Source organism: Dermacentor andersoni, chromosome 3 (assembly GCF_023375885.2).
Source record: "Dermacentor andersoni chromosome 3, qqDerAnde1_hic_scaffold, whole genome shotgun sequence".
NCBI classification, from domain to species: Eukaryota; Metazoa; Arthropoda; class Arachnida; order Ixodida; family Ixodidae; genus Dermacentor; species Dermacentor andersoni.
The window spans coordinates 14,149,650-14,177,621 of record NC_092816.1 but is presented as its reverse complement, the minus strand read 5'-3'; the positions used below and the strand labels follow the sequence as shown (position 1 = coordinate 14,177,621).

The 27,972-nt window shown below is 44.9% G+C and overlaps 2 protein-coding genes and 1 pseudogene across 3 annotated transcripts in view; 1 reads left to right on the top strand and 2 right to left on the bottom strand.

Moving 5' to 3' along the window:
* The window catches only part of LOC126520896 (protein phosphatase 1D-like), a 47,364-nt gene that overhangs the window by 3,378 nt on the left and 16,014 nt on the right, over window positions 1–27,972 (top strand). The window contains exons 3-6 of one of the 2 annotated variants that reach the window (XM_050169713.3): window positions 5,301–5,516; window positions 8,731–8,948; window positions 15,184–15,430; window positions 23,490–27,224. In XM_050169713.3, coding sequence (XP_050025670.3) covers window positions 5,301–5,516; window positions 8,731–8,948; window positions 15,184–15,430; window positions 23,490–23,881 — 1,073 coding nt within the window. In that variant the 3' untranslated portion in view covers window positions 23,882–27,224. Of the gene's footprint in view, window positions 1–5,300; window positions 5,517–8,730; window positions 8,949–15,183; window positions 15,431–23,489; window positions 27,225–27,972 lie in introns of those variants that run through there. The other variant, XM_072287071.1, reaches the window with a different exon arrangement.
* On the bottom strand, window positions 748–4,125 carry LOC140216262 (uncharacterized). Its single transcript, XM_072286657.1, has 2 exons — window positions 4,081–4,125; window positions 748–2,206 (listed from the first exon to the last, which is right to left on the bottom strand). Exons 1-2 carry the CDS (start codon window positions 4,123–4,125, stop codon window positions 869–871), a joined length of 1,383 nt encoding a protein of 460 aa, XP_072142758.1. The 3' UTR covers window positions 748–868.
* On the bottom strand, window positions 5,524–8,408 carry LOC140216261 (piggyBac transposable element-derived protein 4-like; annotated as a pseudogene).

Here is a 27,972-nt window from a genome sequence, read left to right as displayed (position 1 = left end):
AAGATTGAAGGCTGGGTGTGTGTGAGTGCACAGACTTTAAGTTCGGAGTAACTTATGATCATGAACAATTGCCTAATGGCTGGTGTCTATGACACAAGTAAAACTCTTGCTTGGGCTAGTTGGTTCATGCTTGAAGTAGGTAAAGGCAAGGCGCAGAAGACCAGGACTTAGGAAGAAGAACACAAACGACAAGACGGGCGCCACTCACAACTAAGTTTATTTTCGCAACAAGCCTGCCTTATGTAGGTCATTCACGCCGAGTCACGCACAAACCTTTAGAAGGAAAAATAACACAGCAATCTATCGACCATTCAGGAATGTTATCTGCGCAGCTATCGACAGAGCAAACAAGAACCACACGTGGATCAGCACAGGAGCCAACTGATCTAGTACAGCCTTTTTCACCGCCAACGGGGACAAAAAACCAGACATAAAAAGTACCGTCTACACTTCACTGCCAACCAATCTAAGCACAACATATGACACTTCAAACGCCTAAGACCCAGTCAGTGATAAAACCCGCACGACGATGGGAATAATGACCAACGAATAACACGGAAATGACATGAAAAATGCGTCTAAGAACAGTGTCTGCGTCAAAACTAAAATCTCTAATAGTCACTCACCTAAAATTTGATAGAACATGTAACCGCGCGAAAAATGAACCCCGCGACAAACAATGAAATGGACAGAAGTGATGATGAACGATAAAGGTCTAAGAGCGTCTGCGTCAAAAAACAACAAAAGCCTAAGAGCCACTAGAAAATCGTCAGCAAAATAAAACTAGTTAAATAAAAGGATGACAGACGGTAAAACAAATGAAATCACTCTAACAAGAGGCCTAAATGAAACCTTCTAAAAAAGTCGTCTACTTGTCACTAAGCATAATGGACGGCCTGCTGACGCATGCGTTCCCCTCTTTTTTGATGAAAAAGGCTTCCACAATTTCCCGCTCATACCTGTCTTTTCCATACTTCAAAAATTTGGTTTTGTCAAACTGAGGCCGGCAATTAGAGCAGTCTCTGCAATGCTCTGCAAGGAAACTCCCTTCCTTGTTGCGCAGATTACGACAATGTTCCATTGCCCGCTCATTGAAGCATCGACCTGTTTGTCCGATATAGCTGCGCCCACAGCTTAGGGGTATTCGGTAGACTACACGTGTCCTGCATTCAGTGAACTTGTTCTGATGCTGGATTGAACAAGCCGGGCGTTTCTCTCCGTTCATGGCACAAAGCTTAGACAGCTTGCAAGGCGCCGAGAAAACAACCTGAACGTTATGCCTACTTGCCACTTTCTTAATGTTGTGCGATACCTTATGAATGTACGGAATTACCGCAACAGCACTGCGTGAAACTGGCTCCCTGATAAGAGGCGGGTGCTTTAGTTTTTGGAGCATCGTTTCGCAGACAGCTGAAATCAGACATGGCGGGAAGCCTGCCTGTTGTAGTCGTTGCACTTGAGTGCTAAAGCTACTTGACACTAAATGGATGCAAGACTTAGTTAAAGCCGCTTGCAGAGAATTTGTAGCAATTGCACGCTTTACAATCTTGGAATGGGCGCTCTCAAACGGAAGCAGGCCTTTTAAAGAACGCGGATTGTACATCCAACAAAGGCCTTCCTTTGGAAACACTAGCCTGATATCCAATAACTGGAGTTGACCGCAGCTCGGAACTTCCTTGGTAAACCTGAGACCCTGACTGTGGTTCGAGAAGATAGTCATGGTTCTCTCAACGGTAGAAACTAATTCGTGCTCAGGGACGTCCTTCAAGATGACCAAGAAATCATCAACATATCTGTAAATGGACACTACATGAGGATCACAAAGATTATTACTGATGTCAGTTCCTACAAAGGATAGGAAGATATCGCACAGGACTGGAGCTACAGAAGAACCGATGCATACCCCTTTCTTCTGCACATAAAACTTGCCTTCAAACAAAATGGCGGTTGAGTTCAGGTAGAACTCTAATAAGGAAATGAAATTGTCCACGCTTACACCTGCCGCACTCTGGAAGCGGACTTCACCATTTGAGTGGATCTTGTCCCTGACCGCCGCTAAGAGACCTTGGTGAGGGACCGAATAGAAGAGATCTTCAATGTCTATGGAGAACGCATTGTATTGACGAGGCGGCAGGTTGTGAGTGGCGCCCGTCTTGTCGTTTGTGTTCTTCTTCCTAAGTCCTGGTCTTCTGCGCCTTGCCTTTACCTACTTCAAGTCTATGACACATTGATCGTCAGACGGCTGTCATACTGATCGTCGATGTCATAGATCGGGGCCAAAGTCCTTTGGTACTTTTTTTTGCTTGTCGCCAAGCTTCTCTGTCATGATATGGGGAGAGCGCCATACGCTGCCAACAGTGACCGCGTGGCTGTGCAACCAGTTCTTAGGGGGCACTCGGTAAGCAGCACAGCAGCTGGTGTGCGTGTTGGAGTTTTTTTTTGTCGTGGCTTTATGTGCTTCTGTGGCCTTTTAGCATGTTTAGTGAAGCTGGCATGGTTTTGGGAGCTTCAAGAATGATGCCGAAAACCTGTTCTGGGCCTTAGTGTCGTTCTGTGGCTACAGAAGGATTGACGGAACAGTCTGCCAACCTTCATGAAATCAGTCGCTGAGACGGCTAAAAAATAAGAGGGGGAGCAAAAGGCTAGGTGGCGCCAGCCGCCGTCCATTACAAAGGGTGTAGCTGCCATCCATCCATGAGAGAAAATGTTGCACAAACAGTGCGATTGCTGCAGAGCCTGTGCTTTATGTATACTGAGTGCCCCAATTAACATTGGCCAAGCTGTTAAAAGAAAAGAAGGAAGAGGCAAACACAGTGCAAGATACGATTAAAGAACTGAGCACTTCGGACGTCAGACCATGATTTTTTTTCTTCCCTTGCTTTTAACAGCTTGGCCTAGTGTTTACTGGGACTATTTATTTGCACTTAGAGTGAGTTGAAACATGCTTCCTAAGTTGAAATGCTGATTATGTCTTTCCAGCCTTTCAAATTGTGTTTGAGGCTTTCTTGATTTCATTCAGCAGATGTTAGGCTGAGGTCAGTAGATGAGTTCGTGCAACCAATACTGATGAATCTGAACTAAAAAGAAGCAATTAGAGCAAACGAAACTGCTTTTGTAGTTCAGTTCTGGCCATGGTGATTTGAAATATTGTGTGATGCGCAGGCAAAAAGCAGGAAGCAGTGACATGGCACAGTGCCAACATTGACGTCACCGTTGTCAATCGAAGGCTGCCGGTCACATTCACAGGTGCTTCCATCAATGAAATGTGACTACATATAGTGGTAGCTCTGTATGTATTGTTCACAACCTACAGAGGAAGTAGCGATATTCTCATGCTGATGCATTTGTTTTCATCTTATGCCAAACGTGCAACAAGTGACAGGCCCCACAAAGTGCAGTGAACTTTGCTGAGTTATTATGTGAGTATACAGCAGGCACCCACGTTTTATCAAAAATACCCGCTCTCTAAACGAGTGCTTATAGGTGCAGAGTTTCCTTGGAGAATACTTAATTGAGCACACTGCATGCGTGATGAGTATGAAAATTGGCTATCAATAAGTCCCCGTCTCCCAGTTGCCGTTTTCAAAGTAGTTCCTGACAGTGCAGACCGCTCATATCATGCAGCTCGTCTTAACTAGTGCGATGTAATGCTGCTTATATCCGCAGATGTGCATGTTTTGCAATATTTCGTTATTATTTCATGTCAGCGCTGCGTGGTTTATATGGTGCTTGAAGCGAATGACGAACTGTGGCCATTAGTGCCAGCATAAACAAACGCAGCATTCAGGTAAATCAATATTCAAACGCAAGCACTTGTGCTCTAACAGTTATCCTGGCCGTGAATATGCGAAATGACTTCTTGAGATTGAGTAAGAGAAAGAAAACTATACTTGCGCACAACTTTCTGTGGCAATGGAGGGAAAGCTAGAAGGGCAAAGCATGCATTAACGAGAGCGCATTTAAAGGATGCCGCACATTTTCATCCCCGTTAGTTTGAGCGGATGAAGATAAAATGTAAACAGCTTATTTTCAACAGCTAAATGAGACAAAACACACCACTGAATGTTGAAGTTGACTTACGTTGCGGCTTTTCCCTTCTGCATCTGAGAAGCTTTTTGAAACCATTGCACGTGAAAGCAGTGCTGATACAGCGTGTGTTCCAAGAAACCAAAAGCGCTGCTAAACACTGCTGAATTGTTTGGCTCGGTAACATGTCTGCAGAAGCTCCGGCTCCGCAGCTTGCTCTTCATTGCCATGGAAAGTTGTCCGCGAGTATAGCAGCACATGTAGAAATCAGCGAAAAATATTCCATGGCTGCTGCATCGTTTTAATATGGCAACGAAATCGACTTGTCTGCTGACGATTCCGCTCTCAGTGTCATGACCGTCCGCACAACACAGCTTTCACAGGAAGGCAGAGTTGTGTTGGCCTAGTGTGACCGCACCTAAACCCATCTGAACTATTTTAAACTGCTTAAGCAAGCCAGTGACACTGGTGATTATAGACTTCTTTATCTACAGTTCCACCTATAGCGGCACCTTCTGTCCCTATAGCAAACTTGGCCTCAAGTTTCGTGACCAATAGAAAAGTATAATAGGACCCTGCCTTGGCATAATTAAGGGGGGCCTTAAAAGCTGCAGGAGAGAGCAAGCGGTCATTTAAGTGAGATTGAGGGCTGCCTGCTGCATGCAGTGAAATAATATTTGGCGTGCATGTTCATTACAGCCTTGTCTATAGTTCAAGAATGTTTTATTGTGTTCAACAACTGTTGTAGTGCCCCTTTAAGACAGCTACATAATGTTACGCCTGGCATAGTGACTAAGGGATTGCGTTACTAAGTCTGAGGGCATGGGACCAAAGTCTGGCCATGGCAGCCGCATTTTGATGAGGGTGAAATGAAAAAAAAAAAAAAAAACCATGCATGTGTATCTCGCGTTCGGTGCACGTTAAAGAGCCCCAGGTAGTCAAAATTAATTTGGAGTCCCTCATTACAGTGTACCTCAACCAAATCGTGGTCTTGGCATGTAAAACCCCTGAGTTTAATTTTAACTTAATTTTTTATATAATATTACATAAAAAGTCCACACGATATGGATTCCGATGAAGAAGCTGCATTCCCACAGTTTTTTTGCTTGCAGACTGCAGAAGTATTCAACTTTCTTGCTTAACTTACGCACCATAAACTTTTGATTTTGATAGTACACTCCCACCCAAATGTGAATACAAGGAAGAGTATATGGATGTTGGAGGGCACCTTGAATGGTGCACTAATGAGCTGTTGCACCACTGGTTGTTTGCAGACGGGGAGAACTGGTATGGGCAGCCCCTGACGCATGATCACAAGCCTGAAAGCCCGAGGGAGAGGGAGCGCATCCATAGTGTAGGTGGCCTTGTCATGAACAAGTCTGGGGTGGACCGAGTGGTCTGGAACCGCCCCTCTGTTGGTCACCGCGGCCCTGTTCGGAGGAGCACACACTTCGACAAGATCCCCTTTTTGGCAGTGGCAAGGTCTTTAGGTGAGCACCTTTTGTGATCTTGTGTTAGGCTGCATTTCAACTGCATGTTGTAGCTGTGCCATAACAAGAGAGAAAGTGCTTGGAGGTGCAGGGACACACACAGACCTGCCCACATACTACGAACAGTTAATCATGGACAATATGTTTCACAGGCCAGTGATGTCACTTCGTCATGTGGGAGGACTGCGTGCATTTATTTAACCATAATACAATGTCATATCGCAAGCTATGCAACCATGACATTGTTGTGTGATGTCAGCTTGACCACACTAGAAATGATACTAGACTACAGGCACTCAGATCCTAGCATGTTGCTTGTGTGTGCTGACCACTGATTGCAGGTTTATGTTATGATGATGAAGATGATGAAATAGATGAAGCCACTGTTTTATATCACCTGGGCCTAGCCATGGCACTAGTGAAGGTAGCAGACCATAGAGAACTGTACAGTTTGAGCAAATAAAGCACCATTTGTAGCCATGTTTGTGACTGGCAGCTAGTAATTTAAGCAGCTTGTTCAAGCACCTAGAGGCAGCCGAGTTCCAGACTGCTGTGCATTGTCTAGTGCCCGTGATTTATGTAAGCTGCTGTGTCTACTCCTTGTCTGGTTCACACACTCATCTCCCTCCCCATGTGTGCGATAGTCAACTGAACAAACTCTAGTTAACCTCCTTGCTGTCTTTCCTTCCTCACTCTTTCACTACCATGGGAAAAAGGGCAGTTTTTACTATTTGGAAGGAAATATTTTTGGCGGCTAGGCACTAATGCCTTATTTACATTGTTTGGTATCAAAATGTAGCTAAAAGAATTTCCTATTCATAACATAAATGTTGCATATATATTTATTAAACAAATTAATGAAAAACTGTTTATAGTGTAAAAATTTATACAGTGAGGATATCGTTCTGCTTGAAAAAGGTGCACAACTTTAAAAATCTCAATAGTGAAAAAATTTGAAGATATACATTTTGTAGCCTATTATGTTCTAAAGAGATGACACACGTTTCAGAAAGTTCTGCGAAAAACTGTTCTTTCTGAAAAAAAAAAAAAAAATTAACGGGGTTCAGTGGCATGCCATTCTCCAAAGCAGTCCCTCGTCGGGATGAAACACAGATACACACCACATGGCTCACAATAAACTGCCCATCTCTACTTTGTTTTTCTCGTAGCAGAGCTTGCAGTTACGGCACTTTTTTTTTGCACCTGGGGCTTGTGCTCCAACTTCTTTGGAGGAGGTGAAGGGTGACTATTTCTGTCGTCCATCCCAAAAATCTGGTTTACCAGCTCAATTCGAAATGCAAGCTGGTCAAAGCCAGCCAGTCTTTCTAGAGAGCTCCTCTATCTCGGGGTGGTGTTCCCTGTGTTTTTGGAAAATGTTGAAGCTGTTGACCACAGCAATGTTAGTGCAGTGGAAGAACAGTGTCTTCCACCACCTGACACACTTCATCAAGACATTATAAGAAGCAATAAGTTGATTGGACTTGTCAACACCAAGCATGCCTTTATTGTAGTCTTCTATCAAGAGCGGCTTCCTGATGGCGAGCTTTGTCCATTGGTCTACTCTCTTCACCTTTCGCATTGCAGTGACATGATTGTTGGCAGTGTGTGCTGTGCTTATCATGTGTACAATGTTTACAGCGCGCTTGTGTTTCCACTGCAAGTACAGCACATCACGACACCGCAGCCAGCGAATGTCCCCTCGAGTTGCTCTTTTCTCCCAAGTGGAGTCGTTCAACTAGGAGGGATATCCATGACAATCTTTGCTCATTGTTCCGCAAGAGAGAGTTTTCCTTTCAAGAAGATGTTCAAAGAGGGAGGTGGACGTGTAGAAGTTGTCAAGGTAGATGATGTAGCCTTGATCCAAATATGCATCACACAGGCAGGTTACATCGTCATAAGCCAGTCCCTCTGAGCTGGGTGTTTCTCGCTTCCCGGTGTAAACACCGAATTGAACAGTGTAGCCTGTCGTTGAGTCAGTGAGGACCCATAGCTTATACCCCCATTTGACCCGCTTGTCACGCATATACTGCCGAATTCCCGATCGTCCTTTTGATTTAACCATTCGTTCGTCCACACACAAATTTTGGTATGGCTGAAAAAGCTTGCCTGACATGTCATTCATATGCTACAGTAGATGTGCGATCCTGTGCAGCTTGCCATCGCGGACAGGGTCAGTCTTCTCCGGGTCCATGACACTGAGAAAAGCAAGGAATGAAAAAAATTGGCTCCTGGGCCTAATCTTTGGAGGAATAAGGCCCGAAAATAACTCCGAGGTATTCCAGTATAGATGGAGGCGAGGCAGTTCCACAATTCCCATGTAGATCAGTATTCCGATGCATTGCATTACTTCACCGGGACTGAAATTTTTCCATGAGCCGCCCTTTCCGGGTAGGTCTGCGTCTCTAAAGTATGCGTACACGCATATTTGTTTGTGTTTTTGCAGATAACGTTGATTAGCTCTGCAGTGAAAATTAGTTAGAAGACATTGACGGCCCATATGAAGTGCTGTGCATTACTCCGGAGCGCGCCGCCAACTTCGACCCCCGGGTTTCTTCTTGGAAAACACTGTACGCGCTTTACAGCTGCTGGCAAGGAATCATGTCCGTGTGACATTGAGACCCTGAAAATACATAATATTGCTGTGAGTACAGGCTCCACCGCCCATAACTATTTATTAGTAATAGAAATCTGTGCTGCACATAGAGCCGACACTCACCTGCTGGATGTTCCGGCTTGATTTGATGCATCCTCACCCTCGGTGTTGAACTCTGATGTGTCCGCATCTTCAGGCTCACTACCACTGATTTCATCCGTAAAATCAGCTACAGAAGCTTTCAATTGGCGAGAAACACGACGTTTCTTAGAAGCGTCTGCGCGTGATGACGACGCCATGATTGACGCGCTCGCCTGACAATCCGAAACTTCTTGCGGCGTGCGGAGACGTGCCAGAAAGCAAAAAAACCAACAAAACATAGTGAATCACTTTATGTGTTTGCCACTTTCTAACCTAGATGGCGCTAGGCGTTCGCAAGCCGCGCGAGAGCACGAGAATTTGAACTTGAAATGCGTCGATCAAATTGATCGATTTGAATCGGCGCGCTAGCGAAAGAATTACCATTCAAGAATGCATTTTAGTGAAGGCCCTGGGGAATTCTGCTTACAAGTTTGTGTGGTGGTTGCCCACAGGTGGTAATTCTTTCTTCTGTGGCTGCAGGTGACCTCTGGAGCTATAACTACACAGCAGGCAAATTTGTGGTGAGCCCAGAGCCAGACGTGAGTGTCGTAAAGCTGGACACGCGCCGAGACCGCTGCATTGTCATGGCCTCAGACGGCTTATGGAACATGGTGGACATCACGGAGTCGGTGCGGTTTGTGCAGCAGGCTGAGCGTGACAATGAGCATGCATTCCTCGAAGCTGCCCAGGCTGGTTCGGTGAGTGGGATTTTCATGGGCATTGCTTTAGGCACCATGTCGGGTATGTTTGGACTGCCACCAGAGCTATGTGTAGAAATGGACAGAGTTTTTCTGGAACGGCTGGACCATAGGAACTACACATTATGCTGGTTAAGGTGAACTCGTGCATAACTGCACATGAACGGAGATGGCTGCAAGAGTGCGTCGACAGTGGTGTGACGCACTAAATGTGCACATCTATCGCAACATAGTTGAATACTGCTGTATTGCGATAGTCAGCGAGTTTGATGCTAGCACGCGGGTCTGTCTGTCTTGCCTTTTATCAAAATGAAACAACAGACGCCTGCTGTCTGGCAAGAGTACCTCATTGACCATACACAATGCAAAATAATATTGGAATGAAAAGAAAACCAGGAATGCCATACCCTATCGTTTTCTTTTATTTCTGAATGATAAGCCAAGATTCAGCTGGAAGGTAGGTGCGCTTTTGAGTTGCGTCATTGCAATTTGCAGTGATCCATGATTGCAGGGCTTGACTTCATTACAGCTGTGTGACCTAATGCGTCCCAATCAAATGTTTATGCCATGGAGAAATGGAAACGGCAATCCAAATGATTCTTTTTACTATATACAGTAAAACCTCATTGAACTGTGCCAGCTTAAACAGTAGTTTCGTTTTAAAAGTAGTAAAGTCAAATCCCCGACTCAGCGGCCATTGAACATAATGTGTTTTGTATCCGCATAGACCGTACCAGCTTATTGTATACGTATCAGATAACACGTAGCGTTTCCACTTTTTGTCGCGCAAACACGGCGGTGCGTCATCTCCATCGGGCGGTCCGGCAGAACAACAAGCCTCAGAGATCAGAACAAAGGCCTCCAAGCGTCCTGTGTGTTTGCGCGCAAAGCCACATCAACATCAACATCATTTCGGCGCTGTGCCAGGTAGCGCTGTCGCGTCGTGCAAAGGATTCGTGTCATGCCGAAGCTCGGATAAAACAGACGAAGAAGTCGGCACTGGCACGCGACAGGGACCTCCTGTTGACTATGGTGTGTGGCATTTGGAATGCGAAGTACTTTCTCGGCAGGACTGCTGCGATCGCGAAGAGATGTCGGCTACGAGGTTCGACTTTTCGCCATTGTTACCTCTGTTGTTGCCGAAGTGTCGCCTAGCGGCAGTGATGAGGACAACATGGAAAGCGACAGCACAGGCGATTCAGGCCTGACAGTGGCAGAAGCTGCGCATTGTGTCAGCCTCATGAATGTAATCGTTGCGATGAGAACAGCATCCCGCAATGAAAAAGGTGCCCTGCGACATCTGCAGCGCTACCGCGCTCGTGCACGGAAATTATGCAACACCAACGAGAAATCTGCCATGCGAGTGTTTGCTGAGAGGAGGGGGCTGGCTGAAAAGCTGGCTCGCAGCTTCAGTAAGCTTGAGGCCGCTGTCGTCACTGCTAGGCTGCTGTGGCATCAAATGGAAATAACACTTTTGTCGCGCGAAGTGAATAAATACCTTATGTTTTTTTCCCCTTTCATCGCAATCTGAGTTCCGCTTTTGACAGGCAAGTGGGCGATCTCGTGCTATTTCGGTTAAAGGGACACTAAAGGGAAACAATAAATCAGTTTAGACTAATAAAGCATTGTTTGAGAACCCTGCAGGCAATCATTTCAAAAAGATAGTTTGAATATTAGATGAGAAAATGAAGGTCCAATTATCAGTATTTGAATTTCGCGCCGAAACCCCAGCGCCGGCACGTCAGCGTGACGTCAGGGATTCCAAAGTATGTTTTCGCATTTGGGCCGCGTTGGCTGAATAAAGGTTCCCGAAACTTGCCATGTTTAATGCTTGGTTCCTTTAGAACACAATGAAGTCAACCTGTACCGCTATACATAATTAGTAGGGCCTAGAAAATACCATCAAAATCCAAGACGTCACAGCCCCCAGGTGCGGGAACTTAAGTAGGCGTCGCCACCCGTATTTCGTTCTTGAGGTTTTGCTGGCTTACCAAACATCTTATCGTTGTAAGAGTGGTGTTTTTGGTGTTGTAGAACGGTAATTTACTGATGCAGAAGAAATAATTTTTCACTTTAGTGTCCCTTTAAGCAGTACTACCATTTAGTACATACTTTTTCCAAGCTCTGGCCAACTACGGTTTATTGAGGTTTCCCTGTATTAGTTTTGCAACTTATGTACACCGTAAATATGTATACGAGAAGTGAAGCAAACCGTGTACTATGAGCTGACTTTACCAAGTTGAGGAAGAAGTGTAATAGACTTTCAGATGTTATGGAGATAAAGAAAAGAATACTTGGCACAATTACAAGTTTTGTAAGACAGTCCTTTAACTTGAAGTTTAATTTCAATATGTTTAAAATGTGTGGTAAGTGTATGTACTTGAGTGGAGCATTTATTACAAAAAGTGCCTGGCTGTATTTATTCAAAAGAACTTTCAGAACAGTATATGCAGTACGTTTTAGTTGAAATGTTAAACAAGCTGAAACTCATCAAGAATACCAGCTGCTCCAGTAGCATAGTTGCCTATGGAATTCGGCCGCTAGGAAGAACACAGGGTGGCAGTATCAAATCTAGGCCACAGCAAGCAAGTTTCAATGGGTGGGGAACACAAAAACACTCATGTAATTATGCGAAGTCGATGTAGAATAACTTGTCAAAATTAATTTGTACCTTTCCATTACTGCAAACCTCACAATTTGCCAAGCAAGTTTCGGACACAAAGGCTTAAACAAATATTTAGCCGTGAATTTTATGAACAGCAAGGACCCACGAGCCTAAGGATTCTAGCCATCAACTGCAACTGCAGGTAGACTTCCCCACACAGCTGCAACACCTAGCTTGCACTGAAAGCATGAACCATAATCAGGAGGGTTCTTTTTGATAGTAGTAAAAGGAAAATCTTGAAAATTTACGCATTGTGCTCTTCCAGTATTAAAACTTATGCTTCAGCTTGCTTCTTGTCTCGGACACCGCAACTAAACATCATGGGGGGGGGGGGTAGTCTTCTTGAAAGGCAAACTAGTAATATGAAATATTTTAGGAAAGTGATTGCTGTGTTTGGAGGCATTAGGTCACATGTCTAAAGAAACTTAGGGCTTCCCACAGGAAAATCAAAAGCGATAAGTAATGTGATCCTCTAGAACATTCTGAAGCATATGCATTCCCATCTACATACAGGGCAGTTATTTTTAGATTATATAGATTTTTTATAAAAAAGCTATGAGCGTAGTGAAGGTGCCATTTTTGCAGAGGAGTTCCATGTTGAGATGGGCATACTTTGCCTCCAGAATAATGTGATCTTCAGAAAACTAATTAAAACTTAATTCAGTAACTTTTATTATTAGCATATTCAGGACAGTTATTTATATGGCAAACCTGGAGGCAGTTGCATTTGAATGCATCCCCCCCCCCTTTTTTTTTTAATCTTGAGAATCTCGCCTAATTCGAGATATATTCATCATCAAATTTCAATCCAGCAACATCAAAACTGAGCGCACGTCACAGCTATGTCAGACAAATGTCCTGTGACAGTGTGTGTGACGAAGCTTTAATGATCGCATGTCATGGCAAATACTGATACAACACATAACTGCAGATGTTTGCCAGGCAAAACGTGCTATATCAGTATCTGCCGTGACTGGCCACAATGTTGTTTCAAGCTTCGGGCTTTTAGTCACAGTGCATTTCTGTCTGATATAATAGCAGGACTGCTTTTTCTGCACTCACAGTTTGCTCGCTTTGGATATGGCCTGGATTGAGCATTAAAAGTTAATGATGAATTTTATGAATTAGCTGCTATTTTCAAGGTTTTAAAAAATAGGGTACATTATTCAGTGTACCCTAGAGGCCCTCAGTTGGAGGGTATTACATAGGGGGGATATGCAAAATGTGACTGCTTTCAAGGTAGCCATCTAAACAACTGCCCCCAAGGTTCAAATAAAAAAAAAAAGCTGATTAACGGCTTCTTGTTAGCTTTCTGATACTTGCACTATTAGTGGTGAAATGTATCTGCCACGCCGAAGAACTTATCCGCAAGAAAGCCACATTTGCTACATTCATAGCGTTTTTATGAGAAATCTGTATGGCCTAAAAAAACATAAGACTACTACTCTAGTTAGACATGTGTGCATTGATGTTTCCCAGGTAACTATTACAAAAGGCTGATCTGCTGCTCCAAAGTGAAGTTTTAGCTGCTCCAAAAGCTGCTGTGAAGTGGCTTGGATCGATCATATCACTTTTGTTAAGGGGGCCCTGAACCACTTTTTATGGAAGGGGAGAAAGGCATTTGAAGTGAAAATAGGCCATTTCAGAAATACATTGCTGCAAAATGTACTTCGGTGCGTTCAGCAGAAGCAGAGTTATTGGCAATCAAACACAGCCTCTGCTGTGCTTCTGTTCCTTCTTCAATGCCTTCTGCTGCGAAGGCTATGGCACAGTGGGGCGTGCCCACAATGCTCCACCTTCTATATGCCACCGTGGCCTGCAGTTCAAATTTCATTTTGGATGTTAACGTAGACGCCACGACTTCTGCCTTTGGTGCCTACGACATGCTAAACATAAGCCAAACGCGGCTGCCCTCAGTGTGCCGCAGTGCACTTAGCCAGTGGACTCGTGGCGACACCCCACGGCGCCCGCAGTATTTACGCTGTGTAGCCGACCGCAGCTTGATGTCAGCTATCGACCAATAGCAGATGTCCAAGGGAATGAAAAAATAAAGCGTCCAATAGCGAAATAAAGCATCGAGAAGAGAGTGAGGGCAGGGACTTTTGTTAAAAAGAGAGCATTTGAGAGAAAGGTGACTTTGCGATCCGCTTGCGAACTCCATGCACGGTGTATGACAGCAAAACTTGGCTGAGATGTTCACAGCAGTGTATGCTACCCGCAGACTATGTTGTTTCACCAAGCATGAGGGGTGGTTCAGGGCCCCGTAACTCTTTCCCTAACAAGTTTTTTGCCCAAGAATATAAATATACCAATCTTTTTTATTTGACTAAATAATTCTACGCATTTTGAAGCAACCAAAAAATATTCTTAAAAGCACTTTATTTGTAAGATACATGGAAAACATTTTTTTTTTAAGTATGGAAAGAGGATTTGCTTCACTGCACTGCACAGTCTACAACTTTCTGTAGTTCTTGTTGCAAAAAATGTCTCTTTAGAAATTCAAAAACATTACTGTGACAAGCGTGGCTCATGCTTGTGGGAAAGGATGTCAGATCCTTAAATTGTAGACTTGGTGTGGTACATTTCAAAGCACGGAATAGTGCAGAGTGCTAGTCCACATTCGTTACACCAGGTATGTGTAGCGGTTGGTTTCAACGAGAATGAAATCTGTTAGTTCATTCATTAGGGAACAAACCTTGTCCACTGCAGACACATTGAGATGCTGTCGTTGTCTGAATCCATCGCTGCCATTCTCACTCTCTGAGCCCGACAAATCTGCAAACGAACATTTTTTTTCCTTTGTTCCGGAGCGGACCCGTTGCTGGCACGCACAGAGGAGGATGCCATTTTTAAGTTGCCAGCATCTAAATGTTACTTCAAAATGCAAGCTTTGAATGCACTTTTCTTTTATTGCGTCATCTGTTGAAGCCAAAAAGAAGTAAACAAAATTTATCGGGGTACTTGACTGCAGTAGTGCATAAGCGCTTGTTCAGCGTGGACGAGCCCAGCTCATCTTTGGTGGGAGCAGTACAAACCATGTGGACGAGCTCAGCTCGTCTATAGTAGGGAAAGAGAGTCCAGACAGTCAAATAGGCAAAAACATAGTTGCTTAAGAATGTGCAAAGTTCCCAAAGAATGCTAATTGCATTAGCAATTGCCCAGTACGGTGGTGTGATAGTGTCACTGGGTTGTGCCAACGCACTATCGGTGTCTTACGATTTGCTTTATTTACACACATGCTCCCAGCAGTTTGCTCTCAGCCCACGTTGACAATTTATTTTTAATTTATTTCGAGAATGAAGCTGTAAGCCCTGAGATGCTGTAGCCATTAGCTCGTGACTGCACTGTAATTTTGTATTTCATGAGTACATACGCAAGAGCCATAAAAGCAAACCTGGACACTGCCACCACTGTGAGTGATTGTTGTCCAGGTTGGATTTCTTTTTTTGTTGCACTTCAATAGAAGCAGGGCTCTTAAACTTCATTTGTTGGCACATGTGTAACATAAAGCATCTGTGAATTTCTATTGTATGTCATGTTAATGTGCCCCACTCCATCTCCTGTGTGCAGCAAGATTATCAGGTGTACAACCCTTCGAAGATGTTGGTGGATGAAGCCCTGTATCGCTGGGGCCGTGTCAAAACCCGTGCTGACAATACAAGTGTGGTGACGGTGATGCTTGACCCAGCGGGCCCATCACGGAATGAGGTGCTTCTGCGTCAGCGATTCTTGCACCGGCTGCGGCCTAGAGAGGAACTACGAACACCAGAGCCACAGGCACCAGCATCCCCAAGGCCTGGTTCCCTTGCTCCTGATGGTAAGAGACTCTGGCCTAACATGTTAACAACAGAGCGATTGAGTTTTAGGAAAGCATTGGGTTGTGCACATAATGTCCAGAATATATCTTCAGTAAGAATGCATACTTGCAGGTAGAATAGCGTGCACTAAATGTTCATTGATTTACATTTCTTATGGTCATTGTGTGAAGTATTCACCACACATCTACAGTCGAACCCACTTATAACGATACCGGTTTTAGCAATATATCAGTTACAACAATAAAAAGCTGCTGCACCGTCAACTTTTGAATGTTTTCTAGGGAGGAATAACCCACTTACTACATGTCCCCATGCCACATTATTGGTTATAACTATGAAGTCTGGTTGCTAGGTCTCCGTGCCAAAAGGTAATGGAATGCAAAATCCTTGAAAAGAAAAAGTGAAATGCACGATCGCCCACCACCCTAACTGCCGCCATGCGCGCTTCTCTCCATGAGAGATGCACGCCAGCCTCGCACGCATCTCTGCCGTCGCCCTTCCATCCCTCTGAACACCAATGGGCTGTGCCCATAGCTCTGCACTGTGCCATCCTCCAAAACACGAATGGACTGCCCCAACTGCACTGACAACACTGCCGGTGCTGCTCCCAGATTGTTGGGAGCTGGTTCTTTATTCTATGGCTTGCTTGCTGGGCCCTCATTCTGCACAATTATGCTAATGGATTAAGTCACTCGTGCTCGTCTTTGTCTGTTGCGTCAAAGACCTTCCTGGCCATGTAGTTTATCAGCCTCGTTCGACACGCCGCTGAAACGGAACATGGCCGATTCTCCCGCTGATCATTGGCAATGCACGACGTTGCCGGTGAAAAGAAAGCGCACTGCTATAGAGTTGTGAACGAAGTGTAAACGATGAGGCGCTCGTCGTGAACGTGCTTGCATCAGATAGTGACAGTGACGACCCATCACATCAGATAGTGACAGTGGCTGCCTCAACGTTGTCCTCGCGGGAGGCCCTGTAGGTGATTCAGTCCCTCATGGGCTTATTTTTCGCGAGGGATCTTCCGCTTCACTACATGAGCCTTAGAGAAGGATGTTGGCAAGCAAGGCTGACGGACATGCGGTTTTCTTGTGCAAGCCAGTGGGAAGTATGTGGGGAGATGCGTGTGGGAATCTCGTCCCAGTGTTTCATCTGGATTTTTCAAGCTGAGATGCTGCCACGGCAACCTTCCCACATTTTTTAAAAGGCGCTTTTTGGGGCCACCAAAGTGATGCCTTGGCGGAGCTCGTATGTCACTTGCCGCCCGTGACCCTGTTTGCTGTTATAGTACAGTAGTGCCATTCTTGAACGTCGACAGCTGTGGCTTGTTAACAACACGCGATCGGAGCGTACAGGAAGCAGAGTTAAACAGTTAAACGAGTCAACACAATCAGAAGCCGGATGGAAGAAGGTTGCGAGAAGGAGAACTGGCCTCCCCGCCGTTATAGCTTTCTTGGAACAGCTATGCTATCCCCCATTTTGATTTCCTTTTTTTATGCAACCCGGTCATAACAATTATCGCTAATAACAATGGAATTTTCGTGGCACTTGAATATTGTTATTAGTGGGTTCATCTGTATTTCATTTTCTGCCATAAAATAGTGTGGCAGCATTGCCCTGCTGGCTTCTATGACCACCGCAGCAGGTCACTGTTGCGAAATTGAGCTGCCAAGTCTTCTCATAGGCTTGTGCTCGAGCCAAAGGAACATGCAGGTGTGCATGCACTAAAATACAGTAAAATGTGTTAATACGACTCCAGTTAATTCATTCCTGACTGAAGGTGCCCATATATATTTATTTATTCGCCCAAACTTACATCATCTTTATCTCAGAATTGGCCTTTGCTGAATAATTTGAACTTGACTGGTCAACTTCGCCACAATAGGCACAGGGCGCAAGACAAGTTTGGATCGATGGTGCCACGAATGTAATGGCATGTGATGGCTGGGTCGGGCGCAGCAGGTGCTGCTGCCAGCTACGTTGATTTAGTGTGTTCTGTCGTTTGGTTTCTGTTTTGTGTTGCCGAATCTGGTCTGATCTGATCAAACATTTTGCATTTATGGGTGCATGAACAGTTACTGAAACATGACTGAAGCTGGTTAGGTCATTCAATTCAGTCATTTTTCATGCAGCATCACGTTTTTCAGGCGGAAAGACTGAATATTCGTAGTCTGTAGGCAACAGTAAATACAGTGCTCAGTAACTGAAATGCTATACTCGAAGCGCATGGTAACTGGCGCTTTTTACACTGACTGTTAGCACTGGGGATACCGAGCTGATGCCTTGTGGCATACAGTGAAAGCAAGAACCTTTGTGACGCATTGTGACTGATTTGGTCCCATGGCGCTCACCTACCAGCGCTCACCTGTGGCACGGAGAAAAAAAAAAAGAAGGAAAAAAAAAAACTACACCGGCAGCCGCACACTTCAAGTATCGCATTTCAATCGCTGAGCACTGTTTGTAGATTTCCAACACTGCCTTGCTATGGTCTTGTTGATCTAAAATTAATAAAGGAGCCGTTCATAGGCAGAAAGCTTTGTGTCCCATGTGAATTGCCTATCTTCGCTTTCGTAGGTGTAACGGTTCTGGAGCTTGGGCAAAGAAGGCGAACACCCCGATTTGTAGTTGTCATTTTTCTGTCTTTTCAGTGTGTCAGTCTTCCTTTTAGGGCATCTTTTCCTTCGTCGCCCAGCTTGTGTACAATGTAATGAAAAAGAATGGACGTATTTGCAAAGCGAAATGGACACTGTTTATTAATTGTACAAGCAATATATCATGTATGATACTGCAGCAAAAAATGTGAGCACACATGAAATGGACACTACTTATTGGCATGCACAAGTAAGACTTCGCCTTTGCTAGCTCATGAATTCTCCGATTGACGAATAAAGGAAAGTTAATGGGTGTCTTCTTGTAAAGATGGCTCAATGATGTGATCTTACTGTGAGTTTTCCCATTTATGGAGATCCAGGTTTCGTTTAATGAAGTCGAAATCCTCGTCTCGATAAGCTAGGTGATTTGTCCGGATGTGGCAGGCTAGCTTAATTAGCATGGCCGGAGAGTTTTGTGCAAGCACTTTGCCAAATCAAACACATTGCGGTTTGCTGTAAATTTCCACAAATCCAAACTCCAGGAAACTATCTTGGTACCTTCATACTGTATTTACACGATTGTAAGTTGACTCGAATGTAAGTCGACTCCCCCATATCGCGTGACGGGGGAAAAAAAAAAGGAGAGCATACTCGAGGGCGCATTCAATAACAAAAATTTATTAGTAGCTGACATGGTCGCTGGATTACTCATCTTCACTAGTGCTGCCATCGTCATTGTTGCTACGGTCCCACAGCGCGTCGTCGTCCCGCGAAATTTCACATTTGGCAAACAACTGCACCACGACATCTTGTGGAACAGCAGCCCATGCCAAATGCACCCAACCACACGCAGCCGTCAGGGAGGCTCTTTTGACAGGTCCGGTTGGCGTAATTTCGTGGTCTTCTGCCGCCAACCACTCGTTGTACTCATGGCAGAGCAGGTCCTTAACGGGCTTGTTTCATGACCATGTCCCACTTGACTGGCAGGGACTGATCGCGCATTTCAGCAATGTACGGCACAAGCTTAGCCTACAGCTCCGGAAAGCATCCAGACTTCGGTACGTGAGAAATTCCTCACTTGCCGTCACAGGTGAAAATTTCGCTTCGCTGCAGTGCCGAATGATTAGTGGGCCTGGAGCACTCATGACTACTGAGGAAGCATAGAAGTAGCACGTAGCCGGCAGTCAAGTGGACTGCGTCAAACCAATGCCTTTCGTCAAACTATAGAGAAGGCTAAGCACAACAGGCAAAGAAAAACCCGCGAGCGGTGTCTGCTCTTCCATGAACTACCGATGCTCCCCACAAGCGCCACCGTTCTGAGGGTGCTGCTGTGAATGGAACAGCGGTGCTTCCATCAACTATTGACACTCCCTCATGAGTGTTGTGAGAACTGTAAAACTCTCAAAAATGTTTAAAAACCCTTCTGAAAAGCGAACAAACACACGGGATAGCGAAAAGCTACGGGTAGGGCCATAGATCAAACATAAAATTGTAACTACGTTGTAGCTCCCATTGGTCTCGCTTTCTTGGTGGTGCCATGTTTTGGTTTCGATTGTAAGTCGACCCCTCACTTCAGATTTTCAAATTAAAAAAAAAAGGGGTCGACTTGCAATCGCGTAAATACGGTAACTTGGACACTGTGATGGCACCCAGCATTAGTGCTAGACATTAGCGTAACAAAATTGTCGACATGGACCATTTCAACACTACTAGACAAGCTGTCTACAAACCAGGAATTCTCAGGGATATTGAATAATCTCAGGGAAATACTCAGGGAAACTCGAGGAATTTGTGCGTCTATCAGGGAAAATTAGCAGTAATTTAATTGAAAGGGAACGAAAGTCACGCTAATTCTGGCTCGAGTAACAGAGAGAAATCGTAATGAATCGTTTTGACGCCATGTTGTCGGCTGGAGGAGATGCCAGTGTACAGCCAACGATCGATTTTTTGGACACGCCCGATAATTCTGGTGGCTTCGCGGCACCACAACTTACCCCATAGAGTCAATGTATAAGAACGTTTGAAATTTCGGACCCAAGAACCCTTCGCCGTTTTATTTTCCGGACATTTTGCCTTCATCGCAGATCCGAAACGGCATTAATCAAAGCTACCACCGCCGCCATTTTAATTATCTTGCCGCCTCCCGCACACAAATCTACTGGCAGCCGTAGTCACCACTGCAGTAACTCTAGGCCTAGCTGCTTCGACGTTTGTTATTAAGCTTGTTGCCGTTTGGTGCTGTGTTTTTCATTGAGAGAATTCATCGCAGATCCGAAACGGCATTAATCAAAGCTACCACCGCCGCCATTTTGATTATCTTGCCGCCTCCCGCACACAAATCTACTGGCAGCCGTAGTCACCACTGCAGTAACTCTAGGCCTAGCTGCTTCGACGTTTGTTATTAAGCTTGTTGCCGTTTGGTGCCGTGTTTTTCATTGAGAGAATTCGCCGCTGTCAGCAATGGCACTGACTGTGCCTTGTAATCCTCGCCAGTGGCTTCAAAGCTCGGAAGGAGGAGGATAGATCTTTATTAATGCAGAAATCGTTGCGCGGTTTATTCATGGCTGGTTCCCTCTGACAAAGCTCGGAAAGCATGGTGCGTTGCATAATATCGCTTCCCAAAAGTCAGTTTCACCTCAATAGAGCAATGTTACGCAGTGAGGCATGCGCACAGTATTGCGGCGAAGCTTAACAAGCGTAGGAAGGGGCAATTGTCATGGGACACAGTATGTATTTGTTATGCACGTGTGCACCCGCCACCTCCTGTCATAGTAAGAGCACCGATACGCCTAATAAGTGTACTGGCAGGCCTTCAGACATTTTTCAGACGTGCCTGTGGCAATCTGAGCCCCTAAGGGCACTCAAAGACTCATGAATTTTTTTTTTGGATGCTTTTGCGGCCCTTAGGGAGTCCGAAAAATTTGGTGTTGACTGTACAACTGACCAAGAGGATGCTTCAAATGGTCCGAGGGGCGAACGCGCGACGGAAGGAGGACGAGAACAGAAAGGGCTGATGCATTTACAAATGAACAGGAAAGGAAACGTGCCACCTCTTCTTTGAAGGAGCTTGAACTCAAAAAACAAAGTGTTGGCTGACGCTGAGATGCAGGTGCCCCTCAGCCAAACCAAAATAATATCTTTGAGGCAATGAAACGCAACACTGAGGTGTTGTGCGCAGGACAGTTGAGGTTAACTTTCCAGCTGCTGAGAAAGAATCTCACTTGTGACAAAGTCTGGGCCTCATACCAATGAGCTTGCTATCAGTTGGTAGAAATAGCTCATATTTGGAAATATTTGCTTCTGTATGCATCTTTTTTATGTGTATTTGACAATGTTCGACTCAATGTGCAATGGGTCTTACCATTCTTTTTTAAAGATATTGTATTTGCTGTGCATTTTACTAACCCCTCTCTTCTGTTTTCTTTTTGAATAGTATACACACTACGCCTTACTATTCAAACTGGATTAAGTCGCTAAAAAAAAAAATTTAGCGTGCTTACTACAGAGTGACAGTATTGGGTGCCACGGTGTCAACCCGTCTGGTCATAAAACAAGGTTCTGTGTCACTCTGGGAAAACCTCGAAAACTCTGGGAATTTATAAATGTCAATTTGGTAGACACCCTGCAAGAGGAATGGCTCTCGGTATATATCGAGTGCCGTATGGCTGGTTAATATAGTGCTGTAGTAGCAGCAGCAGCAATGATCATAGTGACTTTCACCTGCGTGGTTCTGCAAAAATTGCTATGTGCTGCACAATCTGCTCTTCAATTCGACGCGAGCGCAATTCGTGGCAAGGGCTTCGTTGACCCCAAACCCCAGGGATGCTTTCGCGGACCCCCATTTCAGAACCACTGTGCTAAATGATGGCGTTTCCCTTTACCTGAAGGTGCATTCTTTGACTCACCTTTACACCTTAGCTGCCAGCTGGAAAGCAACCTCTGTAGTACTCAAGAAATGACTGTGCTTGCATTTGGCTCTTTTTAATTCAACACATGGGGTTGCTATCTTTAATAACTATCCGTCTTCTCTGGTTATGTGTGTATTCTTCTCGTTTCTTGCTAGACTTGTAATTATTTCCCAGTAAAAATGACTTGTTGTCTTGTGTCTGTCCCATCTACTTGTATTCTTCTATCTAAACTGTTTAGTGCTAGGGGTGTGTGAATAGTTGAAACTTTCGCATAACAAATCAAATTGTCACTATTCATACATATGAATATTTTTAAGATAGTTAACAAATATTGCAGAACATCAACTGTGCACAGCCAGACATAGAATTGGGGTAAACATATCACGTAGTTCATCCCTGGAGGCATAGCATAGCATAGAAAAGTTACGTAGTGGAAGTATGCCAAGTCGTTCAGGGAGCCAGACTTAATCAGCGATACAGCGATCATTCGTACTCTCCGAAAACTCCTGTGCATGCGAAAATGCTTATTTTTTCCCAATTCTCTGCTTGTGCTTTTATAAACTAGGCTTCGTAATGCGCAATGTAATGACAAACTTGCTAATGTTATGAATACTAAGATGTGAACATCATTCTAGGTTATGAAAACAACTGTTCATTATTTGAAAAGTATTTACTTGCTTCTGGTACTACAGCAGGATCCCGTTTATATGTTCCTTGCTGTGCGTTTCCCAGCTGCTACATCATGTTTTCATGGTCCTGACCTAAATTCCATTGACTCCCATGTACTATGGTCCCATGTACTATGGTCCCCTCTGATACATTGCCATTCTGTAATGCTCCCACATCTTACGTTGCGTTGGAATGTGGTGGTCATATAAATTTAGCGGTGCCGCCATCTGGTATGTTGCAGCAAAGTGACTGGCATGTTGCAGCAAACGTCCAAAGGTTGCTCTAATGACTGAAGTGGCACAAGCCAAGTGCTGCGAAAGCTTATTGGGAGAAAATGTGCACAGAACAGGAAGTGTGTATTGGTTAAAACCTACCAGGAACCGTGCTCACTGTGCGAGATCAGCTTAGCACAGGGCTACACTTGTTTGGGGTCTGCATGGATCTTATATGTGTAGCATAATTGTCTGTTCTCCTTAGTCAGCTTCCCCGAAACAGCCCTGTGATGCAGTGAAGCTTACTCAAATTATTGCAGTGAAGCATATCACAATTACTTAGGGTTCTGCTTTCCCGGCTGTTTTGTTTCTGTGGTCCCTTAAATAACGTATCAAGGTGTTCTACTGTATTTACGTCATATTCAGTTTGATCTCAAAAATTACTATTCGCTCTCCTCTAGTTAATGCCATTAATGTGCTCCACTATGTCTGTCCCATGGCAGGGAGAGAGGGAGGCATTTCTACGTTAGCCATGCTTGGAGGTTCATTGAGTAAACACACAAGAAATATGGAAATGACTTTTATTTAGCACTGTGGTATAGTATTTAGCCAAAAGGATCACCTTGTAGTGGCACATGCTGCTTGAGACCACATTGCAAATGTACACACATCTTTATGCAGAGCGAGAGCTGAGCCCACCAAGGTCACCAACCAGTGACCCGGAAAGCGATGAGCCGGAAGGCATGCGAGGCCTTCCACGAGTTGTGATCTTGACACCAAAGCGAGTCTACCCGTCAATTTCGCCTCCCTCGTTGAGGGCAGAGGCCCAGGAAGTGCCGAGCCAAGAGCCAAAGCCAGAGCCTGAATGCAAATCCCCAGAGCAAAAGAAAGAGGCCAGCGACAGCACACAGGAAAACGATGCCACAGCGGGTAGCCACAAACGGCGACTGCCCTTGGATAACCTTGAGACTGAGGAAGTAGCACAAAAGCGGCCCCACAACGACAGTGAAAGTGAAGCAACAGATGAAGCTGCTGATAATACCATAGTGCGTGCACGCAAAACAAGACTATGATTTTAGTAGCAACATGTACTTCAAGCCAGTCCTTTTTTTTTCTGTGCGTGTGCATATACAATCACGTGTTTGTGTGTGCGCGGGAAGTGCCTCTTTCATGGCCACTTTGTGTGTGCCCTGCAATTCGTCCACCTGCTAGCACACCTGTGCAGTGGCTAGCAATGCGTCACACCTGACATTTATGTTGTGGCACAAACTGTTGACCTCGGAACTCTTTTCAAGTCTTCACATCAGTATTTATAGCCATTTTCATGACGCTAGTGTGTCTGCAGGGAGAAAAACTGAAAAATCTGGTGAGCACTTCTTTGAGAAGATGCAAGGCTGAGACATGTCACGCTGAAGTTGCGTTGTGGCTGCTCAGCACATTTTATATTGCAGTGCAGGGACACAAGCCAAGTTTCACTGCCAAGAACCTCTCTCGTTGGTTGGCTGGTGCGAGGAGCAGCAGTGATAGTAGTGACATTTGATGCACCCTTGTATGTGTTTATGTAGACCCCCCCCCCCCCCACCTCTGTGTTGCAAATATTAATTTGCAAGAGAACCCAGTGAGTCAGCCGATTTTCCAACACCATAATTGTGTTTGTGCATTGCAGAATACAGTAAAAGCTCGTTAATTCAAATTCCGCGGGGATGCTAAGAAAATTCAGATTTTTATAAAATTCGAACTAATGAAAGTCGGAGAAAGAATCGCTTGGTTACGGCACGTATATGGTCTGACATAGCGTGAGCGCGTGCACACACGCTACGTCACGTTGGCGAGAACAACAACGTCTATAGTTCGAAGCACTGGTGCAGCCAAAGTAACTGGACGCAGTCTGACGTGCCCGACGTCGAGATGGCTCTTGCTCCATTTGCGCGTTCATTGCGCCGATCCACAGTGCATGGCGCGGAGAAAAAGAAGGTGTCCGTGTCGCTTCGCCGACGGTCGAAGACAACTGTTCAAAGTGGTGCACGGGTTGGGGATCGCTCTGCGCATGCACTGAAGAGAGCAGCCGACGGCGCCCACGTCCAAGTCTAGAGGGGACGGCATTTCCGCTGGCGAAGCGCAAGCGGCGTGGCGCGACTGGCTGCAAGCAACGCACGCTGAAAACGTCAGACTATTAAGCGTGCCTTTGCGCCGCCAACGCTCGGTGCAGGAACAAGAGCTGCGCTCCAAAATGCACTCGCGAAACGCACTAAAACCTGCTGCGACGTTGGTCTCCGTTGTACTTTCGTAGCTGCACCGTCCAAAAACGTATCCCAGTGATGCTTTCCTATGAGTAACAGCCACGAATCTCAAAAGATATGCTTTTTGGTACTGCGAGCGCCAATAAACGTCACGGACGCTATGTTTTAGACATGACCTGTTGCCGCTTCTCGGCAGAACACCTCATAAAGAAAGGGCATAGCCTCCATGATGTAACATGAAAAAAAGAAAAAATATAAAGACACGCAGCACCGCATCCGCGTTTTTATCTTGAATATCTTAAGAGAGGGAGAGAACCAACCTGCAACAGAGGCGTTGGCCATGTCTGGCCAGGCGTGAGCGCGTCTCTCTCCAGTCGGGCCTAAATGAAAGGCCGCAGATGGAAAGAGCGAAGCTGCTTGGCCGGCGTAGCGTCGACAATGTGCTCCCGTGCACTACCACTCTCCCCACCCACAATGGCGCAGAGTTCGAATTATCGGTGACGGTGCAGATTTCAGTGTGAATTAGCGGGATGTGTTAAGTATTGCTTTCAGTACATTGTTGGATGGGGCGGCTAATTCGAATTATCCGAAATTTCGAATTAACAAGCTTTTACTGTAGTACATATAGTGACTCTTGACGTGCACTTGGTGGCACTTGTTCCTAAAATTTGGTACGCAAATTGTCCCCATGGACAATACGGTGTTTCGCTGAGGCATTTTGTGGCACCTACTTTGACCACTGCCCTTTCGGAAGTCACTGTATCCTTGTGTATTGTGTATATGTTGAATTCATGTGTGCTGTGCACGCATACCATTTTTATCCTGCATCGTTTCAGCATTTTTATCATTGAATATTTCAGTGACAGGGACATTGCAATCTTCTGTTCAGCTTGCTTATGACATTGGGAGTAGAAAATGCGTGAAGCGGTGCACATGTACATGTGTTGCCTGTTTTTAATGGTGACGTAAGGCAACTCGTGTATGTTGTTCTATCTTTTTTGTACATTTACGGGTTTACAATTCCCCAGTTTATTTCAACTGTGTCTCATCCTATTAAATGAGTTTAGAAGGGATCACTGCCATTAACAGTAGTGCATTTGGATGAAGCAAAGTTGTCCAACTTGTCCAGTTTCTTCCTGTGCACCCGCTGCCCACATCATGTGAACAAGGGTGCCACATGCTCTTTTGTAAGATAGGTTTCTTGCCTCATTTTAATTTTTTCCCCTTCATATGTATTACGGGGTATTTATGTGTTTTGCGCGGGAACCCAGCTCTTGTCCACAAGCATGGCAGTGCAGTCTCTTTAATGTGGCATATTTATTTCAAGGCATTGTATGCTATGGCAATGCCACTCAGGGTGTTCACAATAATTTTGTCTTCCCAGTCAATGTAGCTCTCAGGGCATTTTTGATTAGCACATTATTGCCTCGAGTGACTGGAGAAATGTTAATTTTATCAGTTTGACCTTGGCAAAGCACTCAAAACTGGTTCGACTTATACAAAGTTAGACTTAAAGCATACATAAAATAAAGAGCTTTATATACTGGAACCGATTGTTATGTCTCTACCGATTCTTGCTATGGGATGCTGTACAAGTGTGTTAAGGTCTATATACACTGTGGATGATTTATGGATTTTATTTGTGAAAGGGCCAGATATGACCACAGAGTGCCAAGTAGGATGTGTACACTGGAACCCATTCAAAATTTGTCTGCAAGAATGTTTTGCCAGGTGAAGTGCACTTCACACTTCTGTTGCTGTAATGGAAGTGTTGCCTCTGGTGTTGCAAAGGTGAAATTTGCACCGCCTAATTGATCAGTGGCTAACACACTTCTACTCAGCATCATGCCCATGTAGTAGTGCACTTTGTATGTCAACATGGCCTAGAGATGGGCTCAAGCGGGGAACGATCAAGCCAGGCCTTCCACACTTGCTGCCAAACAGCAGTGCGAAAATGCACTCCATGGAATATTTTGTGACTGTCAGTTGCTTGGCAATTTTTTTATGCTTGTTTGAGCATGATCAGCAGGCTGGTGTAACCACTACTGCTAGTGCTCCAGCTGCTGTTGATTTGATCTGGTTGGGATTCAATACTGATTTTAGAGTTACACACCTTGTTCAGTGAGTATACACACTTTTCAGAACTCCAAAGTCTAATAAATGAGTCAACTGATGATTTTGCTTGTGAGAAACAACAGCATGTGGGAACCTGTCCTTGAGATATCTGGCTTAAACTTATAAAAGCTACATAGGTGTATTTGTTATCAAGTGACTGAGCCCTCGCCCATGTTCACTAGGTTTATAAGGTGTCAATGATAGGGTATCATATTTAAAATTAAGGCTGGGTATTACATACCTATTTAATTTTATGTGTCAAACTAGGACGACTATGTGTGCTTTGCAGGGCCTCAAGAAAAGCTGAAAGAACGTAATATTTCAAGGGTGCTTGGGTAATGTAACATTTGGGAAGGTTTCATCATCATCAGCCCATTTTATGTCCATTGCAGGCCTCTCCCTGCAATCTCCAATTACCCCTGTCCTGCGGCAACCGATTTTATCGCCCCACCTAGTCTTCTGCCGTCCTCGACTGCACTTCCCTTCTCTTGGTACCCACTCGGTAACCCTAATGGTCCAATGGTTATCTAACCTGCTCATTACATGACCTGCCGAGCTCAATTTCTTTCTCTTAATGTCAATTGGAATATTGGCTGTACCTGTTTTCTCTCTAACATCACAGAAATATGCAGGGTGTCTACCAACCGGGAATTCTCGGGGATTTTGAGTAGTTTGGAAAAAATCAGGGAAAACTCAGGGAATTTGGGCCTCTATCAGGGAAAATTAGCGGCAGTTTTATTGAAAGGGTCGAAAGTCGCGGTAATGCTGGCTCGAGTAACAGACAGGAATGGTAATGAATCGTCTGACGC

Coding starts and splice junctions, on each gene's coding strand:
- LOC140216262 (XM_072286657.1), bottom strand. CDS start 4,125: ATGGTTTCAAAAAGCTTCTCAGATGCAGAAGGGAAAAGCCGCAAC. Junction 2,207..4,080: donor CAGAAGGGAAAAGCCGCAAC/GTAAGTCAACTT, acceptor GACTTGAAGTAG/GTAAAGGCAAGGCGCAGAAG.